The sequence below is a fragment of the Typopeltis vanoorti genome, chromosome 25 (assembly GCF_054136105.1).
Source record: "Typopeltis vanoorti isolate ZY-2024b chromosome 25, IOZ_Tvanoo_1.0, whole genome shotgun sequence".
NCBI lineage: Eukaryota > Metazoa > Arthropoda > Arachnida > Uropygi > Thelyphonidae > Typopeltis > Typopeltis vanoorti.
Genome location: NC_143573.1, coordinates 16,344,174 through 16,365,267, shown reverse-complemented (window position 1 = coordinate 16,365,267; position 21,094 = coordinate 16,344,174). Strand labels below are relative to the sequence as shown.

Sequence of the window (21,094 nt, the reverse complement as noted above, 5' to 3'; positions counted from 1 at the left end):
ATAGCACAATCCTGATTTTCAAACATGTTTGAACTTGTTGCATCATTTAAAACCATTCCAGGGTCGTATTAATTTTGATAATTTTTCACGGAACACTTATTCACTTTTTGCAGAACACAGTTTGGGAAACCCTGCTCTAGACCATCAGGTGCTGGGGATTTTCTTGTCTGGCAGTCTTTATAGGTTGTGGTAACTTAAGATGATGTAATGAGGCTGTAAAGCCATCTTGGATATGAATAGGAAAGCCATTAATGTTCCAAGAGTTATAATTTTCCACAGTGCTATTGTCTTCAAACAGATTTTTGTAGTCCTTTTGAAAGGAGTCAAGGATTTCTTTAGTGGTGGACATGTCTTCACCACCAATGCAAATTTGAGCGATAGTCATTTCTTCATGGAATTTAGTGGATTGTCTGTTGAAGAATGCAGCTAAGGGGCATAAATTAAAGATGCCAAGAAATTATATTCTTGGTTTAATCCTTTATCCAAGTGTAAGCAAACAAAGTTTGCACCTGAAGTAACTTTAGAGCTACATGCTCATATGTAGAGGCTAATGGCTTCACATCACTTGCCTTAGTATCCCATAATGCAAAGCACATATCCTTACAGACATGTATAATACTATGCATTATGGGAAGGATCATAATTACCTCATAATTTTCATTGTGATAGGTCCTTCCAGTCTTTAACCTCTTTCTATCCATTGCTAGTTATAGCCCCTCTGCGACGACAGGAAGCCTTGCTTCATGAATATAAAAGAATTTTAAATAACCAAAATCTCCTAATACATGAATTTATTCCAGATGCTTTATCGAATAGACTAAAATCCAGAAGACCTGCCATAAAAACCGCCCGTAATCTTCTTAGCCAGAATGACATTATGGTGAGTAGGTGGGATGTACTGTGGTCCCAAGCAGTATCACCTGAAGTTCGCAATCGCATAAACATCTTCCAAAAACCATCTGGATTTGACCTGCCCAGGAATATATGGATGACTGCTAACAGGATTCGTACAGGCTATGGTGTATGTGGAGACTTACTTTCAAAGTGGGGTAAGATACCAAATCCCCACTGTCCCTGTGGAGCCAAGACCCAAACCATTTACCATATAGTACAGGAATGCGAGTTTACAGCATATCCAGGTGACTTTAAGGACATCTTTGACCTATCCCCAGAGGCGATCAACTGGATCAAAAACCTAAATGTTAAAATATGACTAATCTTCTGCCTGATGCTTGTCATAAATTTCAAATTTGTATTTGCCTGAATGCAGACTTTTTTTTTTAATCATATACAGGGTGTTCGGGATAAATTTGACAGTTTCGTAAGGAAAAAGAAAATCTTCTTTGTATCTATTAAATTTAATGAATTGACAAAAAAACATTACAGGCAGAGTTAATTACAATACTATCAACAAGATTTACTCAAAATAACCACCATTAGCATCGATCACAGCTTCAATTCTGCTTCGGAACCTCGAACAAGCTGATGCTACAGTCTCCCTGGGAAGGGCCGCAAAAACTGTTTTAATTTTATCCATTAACTGGGCTTTTGTATTACTGGAAGTGCGATTGGTGTCTTTTTCAACTGCGCCCCATACAAAATAATCCATGGGGTTAAGGTCTGGGGAGTTTGGAGGCCAAACATTTGGACTGGTGAAGTCGTAGAAATTTTCAGACAACCATTTTTGACTTTTCCCAGAGGTGTGGCAAGGGGCCGAATCCTGCTGCCATACATACGGCCTACCATTGGCTACCCTTGTTATCCAGGGCTTGACTACAGTTAGCAACTCCACGAACAAAGCCCGAATTCCAATGCCAGGGTTCTTCAACACCTGTTCCTGCAGATTTGCGAGGAATTCTGCTGTACGAACGCAATCAGATCGTCTGCTAGGGATCTTTCTTCTTGCTACATCCTCGTAGTCACCATTGCAAGTCTCTAGTTCATGCCTGATTGTTTTTACTGTATTCAGGGAGCATTGGGCAGCAGTCGTAATATCCTTATTTTGATGGCGGGCACGAATCATCATGATACAAGTTATTCTCTTCCATGATTCAGGTGGGTTCCAGCTATCCATCCTTTCTGACATCTTGTATATGAATGAAGAAGGGTCCAAACTTTTAAATGAAGAGAAGTGTGTGTTAATACATGTAACTTACGGAAAAATATAATTAATTATAAATATGTCAAATTTATCCCGAACACCCTGTATGTGTATCTTATCTATACTCATGTGTATTATATCTTATTGTCTTTTAACCATGTGTACAAGCCATACGATAAATAAATAAAATAAATATAGCCCCCTCCCCCTTAACTTCCCAGTTTTGTCTGTTTTTAGCTAATGTCCACCATCTTGTATCGAATCTTTGTAGATCATCCTTCCATCTAGCTCTTTGACAATCTTTCCTTCTCTTGTATCCACTCAGCACTTAATTTTGTCCACCTTTCATCTGGAATTCTACTAATATGGCCAGCACATCTCCAGTTGCATGCTTTACAACATTTCACCATATCATCTACTCCAGTCTCATCTTTCTAATTCTAGTATTTCTTATTCTATCCCTTTTTTGTTATGTTGAGTATCCTTCTCTCCATGCAACCTGTCTTCCTGTTTTTTAGTTGTCACCCATGTCCCACTTCCATGGGCAAATGTTGGAATAATGCATATATATTAAAGAGCTTATAAATATATAGTTAAACTTCTAATAGATTATCTTTATATGGACAAAATGCTTTGTTTCCTTGTGTGATTCCTCTACTTATTTCTATATCTTTAGTTGAACAAGGTAAATACAGTCCTCCACAATTTCAGTGCTATTATCTGTTCATTTTAGTTTGGTATGATCTGAATTTTCATCAAGTTGGTTTTAGACTAATCTTTGAACTTTTTTCCTGTTTTCTCTAGCAGGGGTCATTTAGCATTTCTTGAACTTCTTTATTTTTGCTAAAAGAACAGTTCTAATCTGTAAAATGTTAAGGGATTGAGATTTTTCCATTGATGCTAATTTCATAGTTTTCCCATGAGATGTTCTTAAAGATTCCTTTGAGTATAGCAGAAAATTTTGGTGTTATTGGATCTCCTTGCTTTATTCCTTTTCCTAATGTCCTAGCTTTATACTGGCTTCTGAGTTTTGATGTATAGTGTTTAATAATCTGATATTTGTTGTTGATGGCTTGTTGTTTTAAACTGTTTATTTCTGACTCATATAAAGAATCAGTCTTTTCCAAAATCTATGAAAACTAAATATACAGAAATATTATATTCATTTGCTTTTTCAATTACTTTGTTACTAGTATGGATCTAATCTGTTGTAGAGAATCTTGCATCATCCAAAAATCTTGATCCTATTTAAAATAATGGATATGAACATTTCGTGCAGTTATGATACAATTCGATTGGCTTATAGTTATTGATATCATCTCCTGCCCATAAGATAATCAAGGATTTATGCCACTGCACTGAAATGAACATTTTTTTCTGTAGTTAAAATATGATTGAACATATCCAATATAGCTTTTTGAAACTGTGAATCTCTTCATTTTATGAGTTCTCTGAAATAATCTCAAACAACTCATCTAATACCATCTGCTCCAGAACTTTTTATTATTCTTTGCTGACTTGAGAGCATACCATCATATATTCTTATTCATACCATCATAGATTCTTCCATCACGATGGATGGTTTTGTATTGAGCTTCATCTAAATATAGTCGAGGATTTGTATCTGTTTCCTTGCCTGTGTATAGGGCGCTATAAAACTCAGTACATATTTTGATTATTTTTTCTGTATTGTACTGTGCTATTCCTTACTTATTTTTCAGTTTTGGAATACATTTTTTCCTTCTATCCCGTTGATCATTTTCAGGGTTTTTTTTTTTTTTTCTATTATGTTTGGAATTTTTCTTAAATTATATTTTCTGATGTTGTGTTTGATTTCTTTCTAACTTTTGCCTTTCCACAAATTCTATGTTATTTTTGTTACTTCTGTGGCTCCTTTTTGATTAGATCAAGTGTCTGTAAATTAAGGTTTTCTCTAGAAGTTCCGTTTGCTAGTAATGATTTTCCTTAACTTTTAGGAATTGCAATTATTGTTGAAGTTATTTCCTCCCTTTATCAGATAAACCTGATTTATTCATATGTTTTTTCCCTTCAACTTTCCTTTCATTATTTCCTCAATATTTCTTTATGGTTTGTTACATCTTTACCTTCTAGTGTTGCGTTTTTGTTAGCAGTTTACAAAAAATCAGACAAATTATTAACAAGAAAAGTCCTTTAGACACTCTACAGTTTAGATTGATGATTGTGTAGAGAAGTGTCTGAATTCATTGTGTATGATATTGTCCAGAATGGAGGTATAGTAGTATATACCATTTAGAGAACTGTATCTGCCAACAGCTATAGCTAAGGTGGGCAGAGAAATTGCAGAACAGAAGAAAAGTTATATGGAGTGGCAAAATCCACTTTTTGTTATTTTGTGAAAGCTTTTGTTGTGTATTTCATAGAGAGAGAGATGTGAATGTTGCTGTGAAACACCTGAAAGGAGATGTGTTATGTGGACCAGAAGTGTACAAATCACGGATGTCTGAAGTGTTAGATAAACATGTTGATGAAGCTATAGAATTAGATGAAAAAAATGTGAAACAATTAATTGTTAATTCACTTAAATAGTCTTGAAATAAATGAGTTGTAAGAAAGCAGCACTGCACAATTCAGATAATAAAACAACAGATATTTAGTGGACTAAATGTTAAGTTATACAGAAACCCTGCTCTAGAGACCAAACATTGAACTTTTTTTTTTTTCAAACCACTTCAGACCTTCATTAAGCAGGTTAGTAGTGTCACACACACTGAATGTTGAAATTCATATACCATCTAAAAATATTTACACCAACCTTGATCCCCATGATGGGAATCAGACTCACAACTGGTTGGAGAATGGATCTTAACCACTCAGGCCAGCAGTTTGGCATTGCTGTGTTGATAAAGGGCCTTCACCAAACTATTTCCATAAAGTTGGAAGCAAAATTGTTTAGAATGTCATTATAGACTGCAGCATTGATTCCCTGTCACTGGAACTAGGGTGCCCAAACTGAACCATGAAAAATAGCCCTTGGCTATAATGCTTCCTCCACTAATCTTCACATTGGTACAACTCATTTTGGCAGTTGGCATCTGCCAAACTCAGACTACCAGATGATGATGCATAATTCATCACACAGACTACATGTTTCCATGTTCCAGAGTCCATTGGCAATGAGACATCACTCCACTCAACACTTGACATTGTCCTTGCTGATGTTAGGTTTGTGTGTGGCTACATGGCCACGATAACCCATGTTTTTCCATTCCTGACAAACAGCTGTGGTACTGGCATTGCTTGCAAAAGCATTTTGGAACTCAATAGTGAGGATATGCATTATTTGTGCCATGCTCTTCAACACGGCAGTTCCATCTCTGTAATTTTATGTAGCCTTCCAGGTCATAATTTTGCCATTGTTTCTCCTAGGCATTTCCACTTCACAATAACATTGCTTACAGTTGCTCTTTGCAGGACAGCAACTTCCCAAAGTGAATTGTTGCAATGGTTGTATCTTATAAAATAATGCCACATCAAAAGTCACCAAGCTTTTCAGTACTACCTATTTTATTGTTAGTTTCTCTATAAAGATTGCATAATGTGCACTTCCTTTTATACCTATATGGACTGTAGTTATTATGTATTTAGCCACACCTACTACAAAGGAGTCTTTGGTCTCTGAATATCTTTGATCAGTGTGCATTGCTGGTTGGGTGAGTCTGACTTCATCGAGGTTTAATAGTAGTAATATTTATGGATGTGTCACTAGATATGTGTATATTATTTATTCATGTAGTTTTATATATGTGTATAAATATCAGTCTCCATTCATCAGATATTTATCTAGAATGAATCACTTGTGATAAATGGGATATGTATGCATAAAAAAGGAAATGTGCATTGTTTTTATTCAAGATCATTTATATAGCATTATCTCCTTATTTAATGATGTGAATTAAGCCTGTAGCCAAAGAAAATCATTAGGTATTAAATTCATATGTATTTTCATATCATTCCATGCAAAATGAAATTAAAGTGACATTTTATGTTTTCAGGCTTTAGAGGAAGAAAAAAATGCTTATAGTCGCAGCTCTAATAAAACAGTGTATTTGAATGTTGCTGTTAATACCTTGAAACGTCTCAGGCAGAAAGTACATAATAAAAACCACTTAGAAAATTCTATTCACCCATGTGATGATGATGATGATGATGATAAACCAGCAAAGAAAATTAAAACAATTTCACACGAGTATGTACTAGGCGGAAAGCTTGCAACTAAAACTAGTTTCAGTATTGAACGCAACCGCTGTAAGACACCAGTAGATATTTTATCAGGTAAGTAATATTAATTTCCATAAACCTCTTTCATTACTTTATTCCCATCATGAAATAATACAGGATTATACAAATGACTTTTACATGACTAAGAATAACATCTCTCAAAACTTCACTTAAAAACATACATCAAATAAATTAGTAGCCAGGCTGATTTCAGCTCATGAAGATTGGCTGGAAAATCAGTAATTCCCTTTAAAGAAGGGATCTCTCTAATGTGTGCGAGTTGGCCAGTTTGGTATGGCAGTGACATGGCTGTTTTTCCTCCTAGAAGATTTGGAAAATACTGGAAGCGTAATTAGGTCACCATGAATTTACACTAATAGCTGCTTCAGAAAGTTGTCACTTTGTTAGTCACAAAGTGACAAGGTAAGCAATTTCATCATTGGAAGAACAGTATTATCAGAAAAGAAGTTGAAATTATTTATGTTCAAAATGTATAACTAGAGCTAATTTAAGATAGCATAACTGTTGAAATAGAGTGGAAAATGAAAGATTAGCACAACAAGTAAAACTAACAAAAAAAATTAATGTGAATTATTAGTAGTGTTATATTAAAATTAAAACTCAAATTAGACACCTAGCAAATAACAGACCATGAAAATTGATAGGAATCTATTCATGAAGGGTTAATTCTCAAGTGATAAATCCAGTGATGGTATATGTCACAAATTAGAATTAGAAAATTATCTCTAATAATGTAGATTTCTTAGTGTTCTTGCTTTTCCCCAAAGAATGCTTTTAAGTCTCTGCATAGTTTATCATCACTGGTTACAGGATCATTTTTATTTATGTATCTGCAGAAGAATAGTTACAAATATAAAATATGCTACAAAATTACAAAAGAAAAGAAAGTGACTTTGAGAAATTGGTAACCTGAAATGCCTTTCTAGTTTTCAAATCTTTACAAATAAATTCCAACTCCTAAAATAATTGGGAATTTACAAACCCTTGAAGTATTTCTAAATTCACATTTAGAAATTCTTCAAGCTGATCTTGTGGTAAAATTGTCCTCTTAAAACATTTTTTTTTAAAAAGAAAAGGCAATACTCAGAGAAATGTGAAAAGAGATATATCCTTCACACTTTTGTGAAGGATAGATCTTGTAGCAGTTCCTCACATTTTATGATAAAGTGTTGAGATGGATAATGAAAATGAGTATACAATGGTCCTGCTTTACTTTGTAGAGGAATACTACATGTAAATCTTTATTACATAAATTGGAGTAGATATTGAAGTTAGTGATATGGATAAGAAGATGGCTGAACAGACATTATTATTATTATTACGGGCGACTCTAGGGAGTCCTTAGACTCATTGAGGGAGGCCCTAAACATCATGTTCACACAACTATATGACATTCTCACAGTATCTATCATACCTTGCCTTGAACTCACCGTCATAGCACCCACAACAGACTGGCAGCTTATTCCATTCATTTATCACTCTAAGCACAGTGATAAAAAAACACTGACCAGGCATGCAGTCAGGAATACATATCCATACTTGAAGTAGAAAAAGCCATCAAAGACTTGAAATGTGGAAAGGCAGCAGGAGTAGATGATATTCGACCAGAAATGCTGAAGTATGGTGGTATAAAAGTCTTACAGTGGCTGCACTGCATAGTTCAGAAAGCCTGGACAGAGGGACGAATTCCCGATGATTGGAGTAGAGCTCTAATAGCACCTACATATAAAAAGAGAAATAAAACTGAATGTGAGAATTACAGAGGTATTTCCCTACTGAGTGTTCCTGGCAAGATTTATGCTAGTATACTTGAGAAACGGTTGAGAAGAATTGTGGAAGAAAAGCTTGGTGAAGAACAAGCTGGATTCAGGTCAAATAGAGGCTGTCAGGATCAGATCTTCACTTTACGGCAAATAGTGGAGAAATCATGGGATATAACAAAGATCTGTTTGTCGATTTGGAAAAGGCATATGACAAGGGAGACAAGGATGTACATTATCCCCTCTGTTATTCATTATCTATATGAATCACATTATATCAGAATTGGAGATGTTAATGTCAGCTTTTTGCTTTATGCAGACAATGTTATACTTCTAAATAAATCCGCTACAAGTCTGCAAGATTCTCTGACTAAATTGAATAACTGTTGTAATAGATATGGTATGAAGGTCAGCAATAAAATGACAAAGACAATGAAAATAGGCAGAATCATTGAAAATGTCAACTGTGTTGTGAATGGAGAACCTGTGGAACAAGTAAAACATTTCAGCTACTTAGGCACGATTTTTAGTGAAGATGGTAAATTAAATTTGGAAATAGACAACAGAATCAACAAAGCTGGTATGGTAGTAAGTCAATTGAATAAATTCATATGAAATAAGAGAAATTAGTCGGAACACTAAATTATCTGTATACAAGACAGTGTTCAAACCAGTTTTAACTTATGGATCTGAGAGCTGGGTCAGAAGTAAAACACTTGACCAAAGACTAGAGACCGCAGATATGAGAGTCCTGAGAAAGACTAGAGGCGTGAACAGATGGCATCAATGGCAATATCATATTAAAAACGAGATTATTAGAAAAGAACTTGACATTGTCAGCATCCAGGAATGCGTTAGCAGAGCTAATCTCAGATGGTATGGTCACTTAAACAGAATGGGAGAGGAAAGATTAGCAAAACAAGTGTTCTCTGCCAGGTTGGCAGGAAAACGACCCAGAGGAAGACCAAGATATAGGTGGATTGATACGGTAAAAAGTGCCTTAGACGATAGAAATATAAGATCTGATGATGTTGGCGTCTTGACAAGTAACAGACTGATTTGGAGGAAAATTGTAGATAGGAAGTTAGTAATGATGTAAATTTTTCATGTAGTACTATTATATCCTGTACACCCCTTGAGGGTACATGGCAGGAATTTGATGATGAAAGTAAAGAACTCGGCTCTAACACTCTTGCCCAGCTTCCATAGGTGTCCCCTACTTCTCCCACCACCAGTCCTGATGTCAAAAATATCCTCTGATTTAATCCTATAGAAACCCTTTAGCAATTTGAATGTATCAATCATATCTCCCCTTTTCCACCTATCAACTAATTTCTGCAACATAATTAATTACAGAACCTTAATGTGAATACATCTGTGGGATTGGATGGTATACAGGTACGGGTCTTACGTGAAGTGGCTAAACAATTATCAGTCCCTTGACAATGTTGTTTAATCTGAGTCTCGGGTCTGGTTAGTCCCAAAGGTGCGGAAAGAGGGGAAAATAGTTCCACTGCACAAAGGAGGATTCAAGACTACTGTTGCAAATTACCGATCGATCAGCATATCTGGAGTCATTGTCAAGGTCTTGGAGAAAATATTCAAGGGAAAAATACAGGAATGGATTGATGAAAATGAGATACTGTACGGAGGACAGCATGGCTTTCTGAAGGGTAGATCAGTAACTTGCTCAAGTTGCTCAAGGCCATGAGACATAGCTTAATTCTAAAAGAATTAAGGCATGTCTCAGGGCCTAGTTAAAGGAAAACCATGAAGCTGAAAGACAATAAAACATATTCAGAATATAAATTTTATTATTCTACTTTTAACAAAGAATTGAGCTAACTTTGTTTGGCGGGCATTTTGTTTCTTTTTTTCATACAACCGACGGTATGGCCCTATTGCCTCTTCTGCAAATTTTACTGCTTCTCTCTTCATCGGGGTCAGCCTCTAAGCATTACTGCTTAAAAACTTCGCTTGTAAAAAAAATGTTTTCAAATTGTTTCTGTGAAATCTCTTTTGGCTGAATATCAGTGGTTAAATTTTCTTCATATTCTTCAGGATCTTCCCGCTGTGCATCTAAATCTGGCAGGTCGGAATCATTCTTCAGAATAAGATCTAATTAACTCTTGGACGTTATCATTGAAGGGGAGAAAGAAATAAAGGACGTACGAATTGGTCGCCAACACACAAAATCACGTTATTTATAGATAAAATTTCCCAATTGTTATACAAGCAAAATAGTTACCACTTTAAAAACTACAATGATCATAAAAGAGAATTTAATTTTCCGACGTGTAATAATAAACAACTCATCCCAGAAAACAGATTGATTATTCTATTATCAGAATGGATTCTCCTTTTTGTTACATGCACAGAAGTGTTGAAGGGTCTCGATTCTGTGGGCGTACTATAGCAGACGACATAAATTTTGGCAGTAAAAATTTTAAACATAGTATACATAGTGTACATGGAAGTAGTGTAGTATGCCATTAAAAATAGCTTTGTAAAATGTTTTGAATCAGTAACTAAATTATTTCATTTTCATGAGTGATTTTTTAAAATAGTTAGCCATAAAAATGTATAGATAGAAAATTTTTAAAATCTGTAACATTTAATTTTAAGATGTATATAAGTGCACTAATCTAATTTGGGTATCGAAAAAAAATGACGCACTAATCAATAGATTACTGTATATAATTTCTCATGTTTTTTCTCCTTAAAAATATATATATATATATATATATATATATATATAAAAAATGTGTACTCATTTCTTTAAGAATGTGAGCTACTTTAGTGAACTGTTTTTTTTTTTTTTATTATATTTTATTTATTTTACTTTTAGTTCTAAACAGAACATCAAATTAAGGAAAAATTTTTTGTTGTATGGGTTGCTGAGTTCATTTGACAGGCCAGGAGAAGGAACATGATAGAAACTGAATAAGTTACTAATGGAAGTCTATAAGAGCGATACAAAATTTCTTTTGTGTCCCTCTAATAGAATCACACTTACACAACTTCTAGGGGTTAATCCCTAGAGCATCAGTTCCCAACTGGTGGTACACGTATCCCTGGGGGTACATTCTGGTCCATTCAGGGGTACACGAAAAATAATCAGTAATGGCGGAAAAACAAGTAAAGTAAATAAAATTCAAACGTTAGTTATGGAACAATAAATGTCAGTATTTAAAAACAGCTATTTTAAAAACAAGGGATACAATTTATAGAAATGGGTTTAAAAGGGATACACAAGTGGGAAAAGGTTGGGTGTTGGGTGTGGTTAGTAAGGATATATGGACTTTGGTATTTGTACAACTTCTAGAGATAACTCCCTAGAATTTGTGGACTATTTTTTTGCTTGGAGAGTGGTGAATGAGTGGAATGGATTGCCAGAGGTAGTAGCTGGGAGTGCCATGACAGCGAATGAGTTTAAGAAGAGTTATGATAGATATTCTGTGAATGATTAGTGTGGGTCTCCCACGACGAGTGTTTTTACTCCATGGGGATACCCCCAAACATATAATAATAATGATTCTTAATCCCTTTAAAAATGGTGGAACAGAATTAATTCTTTTGAACATTTCGAAAAGTCTCTTCATTTATTTACTGAATAATCTTAATACTTATTCAACCCAAGTATCATTTCAGTTTAAACGTGTGGATAGGCTTATGTGTTCGTCACATATGTTGAGGGTGCTGGCTATTTAGATGCACTAAAAATGTATTCAATGTGTCTGGGCCATGTGGCCAAATAGCAAACACATCATCAACATAGCATAGCCAGAGACTAGGTTTGGGAGTGGCTGTGCTGATAGCTAGCTTTTCCAAATGTTCTATGTAGAAGTCGGCTAAGGGGGGAGAAAGGGGGGGATCCCATAGTTGTCCCATCTAATTGTTTGTATATTTTCCCTTTCCATGTAAAATAACCTGCCTGTACTGTGAATTTAAATAGCTGAAATATATCAGGGGGTAATTGTGAATTTAGTAAGTTAAGTGTTTCAGTCAATGGTACATTAGTGAATAATGAGGTGATATCAAAACTCACCATTAGGTCTGAACTATTTAAGGTGCGGTTTTCTAAAATACTTTTTAGGTGGGAAGAATTATTAACAAAAGAGGGAGAATTGTTTGTGCAAGTGGCTAGTAGTTTGGCTAAATGTTTAGCTAGTTTATATGTAGGACTTTATAACTTAGATGGCACTGTATTAGGACTTTAGTCTCGTGTTGCACGCTGCAATTACTTATACTAGCCCCACTGTTACACCGAATTGTGGTTATCTCGCATTTGTAACAAACTTTGTTTATGTGCTCTGAAGATGCTGGATATAATACCAGAGAAGTATTAGCTTTTAAGTTAATAAATAGTTATTTTCTTATCAATCTGTGTTCACATCAATACCGTTTAAATCCAATTCAACATATCATTTCAGTTATTCAGTTTTGCTTGTTAAAAAGCATTTTATACAGATATTTCCATTACTTGATAGCATAAGTAAGAATTATCTGCCCATGCTTTTTAACCGGTTGGCCATAATGTCTAACTGCACTTTTTATGTCTTCCATCATTATAAGGCCCACATATCTCTACCATATATATATACAGGGTGTTCGGGATAAATTTGACAGTTTCGTAAGGAAAAAGAAAATCTTCTTTGTATCTATTAAATTTAATGAATTGACAAAAAAACATTACAGGCAGAGTTAATTACAATACTATCAACAAGATTTACTCAAAATAACCACCATTAGCATCGATCACAGCTTCAATTCTGCTTCGGAACCTCGAACAAGCTGATGCTACAGTCTCCCTGGGAAGGGCCGCCAAAACTGTTTTAATTTTATCCATTAACTGGGCTTTTGTATTACTGGAAGTGCGATTGGTGTCTTTTTCAACTGCGCCCCATACAAAATAATCCATGGGGTTAAGGTCTGGGGAGTTTGGAGGCCAAACATTTGGACTGGTGAAGTCGTAGAAATTTTCAGACAACCATTTTTGACTTTTCCCAGAGGTGTGGCAAGGGGCCGAATCCTGCTGCCATACATACGGCCTACCATTGGCTACCCTTGTTATCCAGGGCTTGACTACAGTTAGCAACTCCACGAACAAAGCCCGAATTCCAATGCCAGGGTTCTTCAACACCTGTTCCTGCAGATTTGCGAGGAATTCTGCTGTACGAACGCAATCAGATCGTCTGCTAGGGATCTTTCTTCTTGCTACATCCTCGTAGTCACCATTGCAAGTCTCTAGTTCATGCCTGATTGTTTTTACTGTATTCAGGGAGCATTGGGCAGCAGTCGTAATATCCTTATTTTGATGGCGGGCACGAATCATCATGATACAAGTTATTCTCTTCCATGATTCAGGTGGGTTCCAGCTATCCATCCTTTCTGACATCTTGTATATGAATGAAGAAGGGTCCAAACTTTTAAATGAAGAGAAGTGTGTGTTAATACATGTAACTTACGGAAAAATATAATTAATTATAAATATGTCAAATTTATCCCGAACACCCTGTATATATACAGGGGTGTCCCAAAAAATGTATATACACACTTCAACAGCTGATAACTCACTTAATTTTCATTATTTTGCAGGTTTAACGTATTTGAAATAAAATAAAACTGAAACCAGACTAAGCTTTGAGGAAAGAAAATTTATCCTAAAACACTACTGGAAGTATGAAAACGTAGTGGAAGTGCAAAGACAGTTTAGAAGAGAATTTTAACGAGATCCACCTACGAGACTTACTATCACTCGAATTAGAGATAAATTTGAAGAAGATGGAACTGTTCAAAATGTCCATAAGCAACGTTCAGGAAGACCACGAACAGCTACGAGGCCCGCAATAGAAGAAAGGTTGATTGAAATATATCGTCAAAGTTCAAGGAAATCTGTGCAACAAGCGTCTCGTGAGATAGAAGTATCAAAATCAAGTGTCTCCATCGCATGTTGAAGCACAATCATTGGAAAAGTTACATTCCAAGAGGAGTACATGCTCTCAGCGAAGATGATCCGGATAGGAGAATGGAGTTTCGTGAGTGATACTTGGAAAAATGTGAAGAGGATGCACAATTTCCAAGACGAATTGTATGGAGTGATGAGGCCACATTTAAATTAAATGGGTCAATTAACCGGTACAGTTGTACTTACTGTGCACCTGAGAATATGCATGTAATGGAGGAACATCATGTAAATTTTCTAGGAGCGACGGTGTGGTGCAACTTATCAGCACACGGATTAATTGAACTGTTCTTTTTCGACGGTAGTACTGTAACTGGTGCCGATTACTTGAACTTGCTGCATGAAGCTGTCATGCCACATATTCAAGAGGACTTTGAGGATGAGGACTTCTATTTTCAACAAGATGAGGCATCCTCACACTACCATCGAGATGTGAGGGCCTATCTTGATGAGACTCTACCCAACAGATGGATTGGAAGAAGAGGTTCTGTAGAATACCCCCCCCCCCCCCCGCATTCACCAGACCTCATGCCAATGGACTTCTTCTTATGGAGATTATTTATCAAGGATAAAGTTTGCACTTCAAAACTGGCAACAGTCGATGACTTGAAAGCAGCAATCGAAAGATAATGCGCTCAGCAACAAGATGAAATGATTCTCAGTGCTTGCAATTCCATTGCTGCACGTTATCAGTGGTGCCTGGACCAGGACAGTCATCAGTTTGAATACAGACGTTGAGGGATGAAAAGTACATTTATGTAGTGTACTTTACAATGTGAAAGTTAACTGTATTATAATAAATACCAACTTTATGATCATTCAAAGTGTGTATACATTTTTTGAGACACTTTGTATATATATATTTATTTTTTTATTTTTTTAAATGTATTTATTTATTAATTTTATTTTTTGCTGTTCAAACTGTAAGTGCTGTAAGATACTCATACTTGTGGTTTAATGGAATAAATAAAATAATTTGGTGTGGTACATGTTTAAAGGAACATAAGTATCAGAGAAGCAATAATTTTGAAAAGAACATGATTTCATAATGTTTGTTTTTAGAGTAGAGGAAGAATGCACTAAAATTTTGAATAGTCACAAAGTTTAATTAAATTAAGTATTCTTGAGTTCTTTCGAAATCTCTTTGTCTCACATGTATTACGTGTTGTCTTGTAAGTGCCCAAGCTTTACTGCCATCAGTGTTAGAAGCATATTGGTTATGTATGTCTTAGCCAATCTTAAAGAAATGCCTTTTCAATACATTCGTTAGTCATCGTTCAGGGTATAGGCGAGGTGGTGGATTATGAAGATATTAGTATTTCATCATCAGCATAACATAACTAATAAGTCAACACACTACCAATATGACTGGTAATAATGGATATATGAAAAAAGGAATAGAAATATAAATATAAAACTAAAAGAATTCTGAATTAGAATGTTGCATTGCTTTTCCTTACCATATAAATGTTAATTTCTTTTGCTTTACTTTAGTATATAAGGAATTTCATTTAAAATAGCACTGTGCTGCAGGACTTTGCATGATACTTTTCATGGTTTATTAACTAAAGTTGAGTACTAACAATTTATTTCTAAAATATTATTTGATTACAGTTTGCTTTTTTTAAAACTTAATTATCACTACATTTACATTTAGGATCAAAATTGTATGAGCATCTACTGAAAAACTATATTTTGTCACCAAAGGAATTAGTGGAAAATGGTTTTCCTCAACCAGATCCTGATAAGCCTGGAAAGGCAGTAATTGGGGGTATATACAATAAAAAGCAAGATGATTCAAGTTGTGAGTATTTCTTTATTTAATTTTTTTAAACTTAATTCTACCAATTGTGTATTACTATATATTAAACTGGAATTTATTATCACTTAACATTATGTGAAATTTAGTATATTTGCAAGTTGTAAGCAGAAATGGCAAGCCATTATGTTACAGGTGTTTGTACTGAAAGCAGGATTGTGGTGTAAGGAATGTCTGTGGATTAAAAAATAAATGTTGTAGAGAGCAGAAAGAGGATTATTAGAAATGAGTGAAAGTGAACAAAATACAAAGAATTGAATTGTGTGTCAAAAGAAAGAATAACACAGAAGTAGTAGAAAATTACAGAATAGCACGATAGCTTTAATGAAAGAAATAGCATGCTTAAGCCATCTCACACAGGACGCAGCATGGGCTAGCAATTGGAAAAGCATCTGGCAAGTGGTATAGTAGACTTTAAATTTTAAAAAAAAAAGGAGGTGGAGGGTGAAGAGTAAAGCAAAACAATATGTATGGTGATATAATTAAGAGTATGCTTGATGATAGTGTTTAATGAAATCATGCTTTCCTTAAAGATTAAAGATGTACAGTATGACATTAGAATGCAAAGAGGTAATATGAAAGTATTGATAATTTTGGTCCAGAATGAATAATTTAAAAGGTGATAAATATGGAATAAAAAGGGATATGAATGACTTGAAAGAAGCAAAAAGGAAGATTAAAAGAATAAGGTTTTTTAAGTCTGTTGACAAGGTATGATTGGAGTGTATTTGAGAAGGGCCATGATTACAAATGAGTTATTAAAACACTTAAGGAATTGAACAACGTAGTTAAGGATATAAATTAAATTAAACTTTAATAAATATTTTCCGATATTTCGGCAACGTCATGTTGCCATCTTCTAAAGGAACTTACAAAAAAAGTTACGTGCACGTAGTCACTACAACACAGAAACTGGGAATGAAGAGATGAAGCTATTGTTCTCCTAACAGTCCTGATGGTGCCCTCTAGCGGGCCAAGTAGGTGTTCTTGGCTGTTGGGCTGAAGGTCTGCTGATGTAGGCCTCCCAAATTTGGGGCAGTCGCATACAACCAAATTTGTTGAGGTTTGGAGAATTTCTTAGGGCTTAGGCTGATTCCATAAAGAGTCTTTCAAATTTGTATTTGCTACGGTGTATCACTGTAGCTTTCTTCCGCCGTATTCTGTGGCGCGTATCCAGAGCATGGTCTGCAAGCCCAGAATGACTGTATTTGTGAAAACGGATGTAGTCCTTATGTTCCAAAATTCTGATATTCACTGTCCTGCCTGTTTGGCCAAAGTAAGACAGTTTACAACTGCAAGGGACCTGGTAAACACCAGGTAGGTCTAGGGGAAGTGGTTGGTCTTTAGTGGAGCGGATAAGGGATGCCAGTTTTCTGTAAGGTTTGTAACAGGAGGTCAGGTCATGTTTTTTTAAGATTTTGGTAATCTTAAAAAAATCTTTTTAAGATTTTGGTAATCTCTGATGTAGGGAATGGTGATGGATTTAGAGTAATCCTTGTTGTGGAGGGGGGGAGGGGATCTGTGGTTTGTAGGTTCTAATATTTTTTGGATTTTGGGGGGGGGGGGGTAGCCATTGGCTGAGAAAGTGTTGAGGATATGATTTAGTTCAGTGTTTAGGGCCAAGTCATTTGAACAGATTAGTTTGGCCCTGTTGTATAGTGTTTTCACTACTCCATATTGTTGTGAGGGGGGGGGATTGTTGGTGAATGTATCTGCCTGTATGGGTGGGTTTTCTGTAAACTGAGAAAACCAAGGTTCCATTAGGCTGGCTGGTGACTAGTGTGTCTAGGAAAGGGAGGCTGTTGTTTTCCTCTTTTTCCAGAGTGAATTTGATTCTGGGGTGTTGGTTGTTTAAGTGTGTTAAGAAGGAGAGAAATGTTTCAGAGCCATGTGGCCAAATAGCGAACACATCATCAACGTAGCGAAGCCATATGGTTGGTTTTTGTGGGGCAGAGGCTAAGGCTTTTTCTTCAAAGGTCTCCATAAAGAAATTGGCCAAGGGTGGGGAGAGTGGTGAACCCATGGCTGTCCCCTCTATTTGTTTGTAGAATTTTCCCTGCCAAACGAAATAGCCTGAGTTCATTGTGAACTGAAATAAGGCTGAGATATCGGGAGAAAATTTAGCTTGGATTAGCTCTAAAGTTTCCTTGAGTGGGACATTTGTAAATAAAGAGGAGACATCAAAGCTGACCATTATGTCAATAACCACTTCCCCTAGACCTACCTGGTGTTTACCAGATCCCTTGCAGTTGTAAACGGTCTTACTTTGGCCAAACAGGCAGGACAGCGAATATCAGAATTTCGGAACACAAGGACTACATCCGTTTTCACAAATACAGTCATTCTGGGCTTGCGGACCATGCTCTGGATACGCGCCACAGAATACGGTGGAAGAAAGCTACTGTGATACACCGTAGCAAATACAAATTTGAAAGACTCTTTATGGAATCAGCCTCAGCCCTAAGAAATTCTCCAAACCTCAACAAATTTGGTTGTATGCGACTGCCCCAAATTTGGGAGGCCTACATCAGCAGACCTTCAGCCCAACAGCCAAGAACACCTACTTGGCCCGCTAGAGGGCACCATCAGGACTGTTAGGAGAACAATAGCTTCATCTCTTCATTCCCAGTTTCTGTGTTGTAGTGCCTATGTGCACGTAACTTTTTTTGTAAGTTCCTTTAGAAGATGGCAACATGACATTGCCGAAATATCGGAAAATATTTATTAAAGTTTAATTTAATTTATATCCTTAACTACATTGTTCAATTCCTTAAGTGTTTTAATAATGCATAACCAACGTATATAGGTGCTGTGTAGAAGGAATGGTGTCCAGTTTTTAGCTGTTTTTGATGGATGAAAAGACCTTTGATTTGATTTAAAGTAAGATGTGTGTGTCCTAATTTTATTCAGTGAGAGAATGCAAGTACAAAGTCAGAGAAATTGGAACTATTTTGGTAGTGTGATTGTAGGATGTAATAATTTCTTTCTTTAATTTTTTTAAACTTAATTCTACCAATTATGTATTACTATATATTAAACTGGAATTTATTGTCACTTAACATTATGTGAAATTTAGTATATTTGCAAGTTGTAAACAGAAATGGCAAGCCATTATGTTACAGGTGTTTGTACTGAAAGCAGGATTGTGATGTAGGGAATGTCTGTGGATTAAAAAATGATTATCAGTTGAAAAAATGAGAAATTTTAAAAAATACTGAATGCAGTTTCTCAGGTCTCAAAATTGAATGTGATACTTAATGAAAGATGTAAGGTGCCTTCATGTCTAAGAAGATATCTCAATACATGTATGCTATAGTTCGCCCACCGTTTGTAGGTCTCTGCTTCGCATCTTTCCAAGAATAGTCGATTCATGTTGAAGGGGAGAAAGAAATGAAGGACTTCCAAATCGGTCGCCAACATGCGAATTCATGTGCTTTATAGGTAAACTTTTCCAACTGTTATGCAAGCAACATAGTTAACTACAGTAATCATAAAAGAGAAATTAATTTTCCGACCGGTAATAATAAACTACTCATCCCACAATACGGACTGATTACCCTATTATCGGAATGGATTCTCCTTTTTTTGAGATGCGCAGAAGTGTCGAAGGATCTCTAATCGGTGGGCGAACTATAATACCACAAACATCAAGAATGAAAGTAAGAAGCTTTTGGCATTGGATGGCTTGACTTCATTAGATATTATAGTCATTTGTGAAACTTAGTTGATAGCAGAAGAGAATGTAACAGATACTGCATTTTTTAGGGAGAATGTGATGGGGGAGAGGATTATTTAATGATATGAAGAATTGGAACCAGATAAGTATTTCAGCAGGAAGGTAGGGTTGAGGGAGACAGTGGAGTTGAAACTATGTGATATAAGATAAAAGCTAATAGAACGAAATATATAGTTGTTGCTGCTGTAGGGTGAAAAAAAAAAAATTGAAAAAATTGAATGATGTATCGCCATATTAGCTCAGTGAGCACAAAACAAGTAACTATTATAGGGAACTTCGGTTATGGAGAAAAAATGGAAAAAGGAAATGGAATTTATGCATCTGCTTATAGTTATCTAAAACAAGCAAGAAAACAATCCATTCCACTCACCACTCTTCACAAAAAAAAAATCTGGTCCACACACCCCTACAAACCACACTCTTACACAACTTCCACAGTGGTCCCTAGTTCTCTAACATATTTGTCATATGTTGAAAAATTTCATTTGCATTAATTTTATAAAACCCCTTTAAAATCTTAAAAGTTTCTAGCATTTCTTCCCCTTTCCACCTATCAACTAAACTTTGTAATCCACTAACCTTCAACATACTCTCATAGAGAGTATTCCACAGACCTGTTACCATCTTAGTCACTCGTCTCTGAATCTTTTTGACCACCTCATAGTCCCCAAGAAACCCAGATGACTAAATCTGTGTGTAGTCAAGATACGGCTGAATCATAGCCTTATAAAGAGGGATAATAACTTTCTTATCTTAATTGTTAGTGTGTTTTTCAACATCCAACTAATTCGTTGAGCTATTTTATCAACTTTTGCAATATACCCTCTTAACTTTGACTCTTTGTCCACCATTATCCCCAAGTCCCTAGCCTCATCAATATCCTGCAAACCAATGCCATTAATACGATACACCATATGCAACCTTTTCAACCTGAAGTTTTTGCTTTTCAACTATTGCTCTCTCCCAGCTTTGCATCATCAGTAAACAACTGAATATCCCCTCTTAAATCTTTCCCTTTGTCATTAATATACAAATTAAACAGTAGTTGCCCTAGTAATGAACCCTGAGGTACTCCATTAGCCACCATCATTCTCCTAGACTCCATCCCCACCATATACTACTCTGGTGTTTGTCCATCAGCCATCCCCCTATCCATGCTACTAGCCTCATATCCATTCCCATCCTCTCCAGTTTTTGTAATAGTTTTCCATGTGGTATTCCGACAAATGCTTATCAAAGTCAAGCAGTATCATAGTGTAGCCATTACTTTTACCCAATTCTGCTGTCAGTTTATTATAAAATGTGAATAATTTACTAAGACAAGACCTGTCCTTTACAGAGCCATGCTGCCCACTGTAGAGTATCGCATCCCTATCCACCCACTGTTGTATTTTACCTTTCACCAATTTTTCCAATATTTTAACTCCCAATC

At 35.7% G+C, this 21,094-nt stretch overlaps 1 protein-coding gene across 2 annotated transcripts in view; it reads left to right on the top strand.

The window, feature by feature from the left end:
* The window catches only part of LOC150092573 (uncharacterized), a 283,311-nt gene that overhangs the window by 164,270 nt on the left and 97,947 nt on the right, over positions 1–21,094 (top strand). For both annotated transcript variants that reach the window (XM_090414418.1, XM_090414417.1), the window contains exons 7-8: positions 6,136–6,415; positions 15,765–15,911. In XM_090414418.1, the coding sequence (XP_090270544.1) occupies positions 6,136–6,415; positions 15,765–15,911 (427 nt within the window). The remainder of the gene's footprint in view (positions 1–6,135; positions 6,416–15,764; positions 15,912–21,094) is intronic.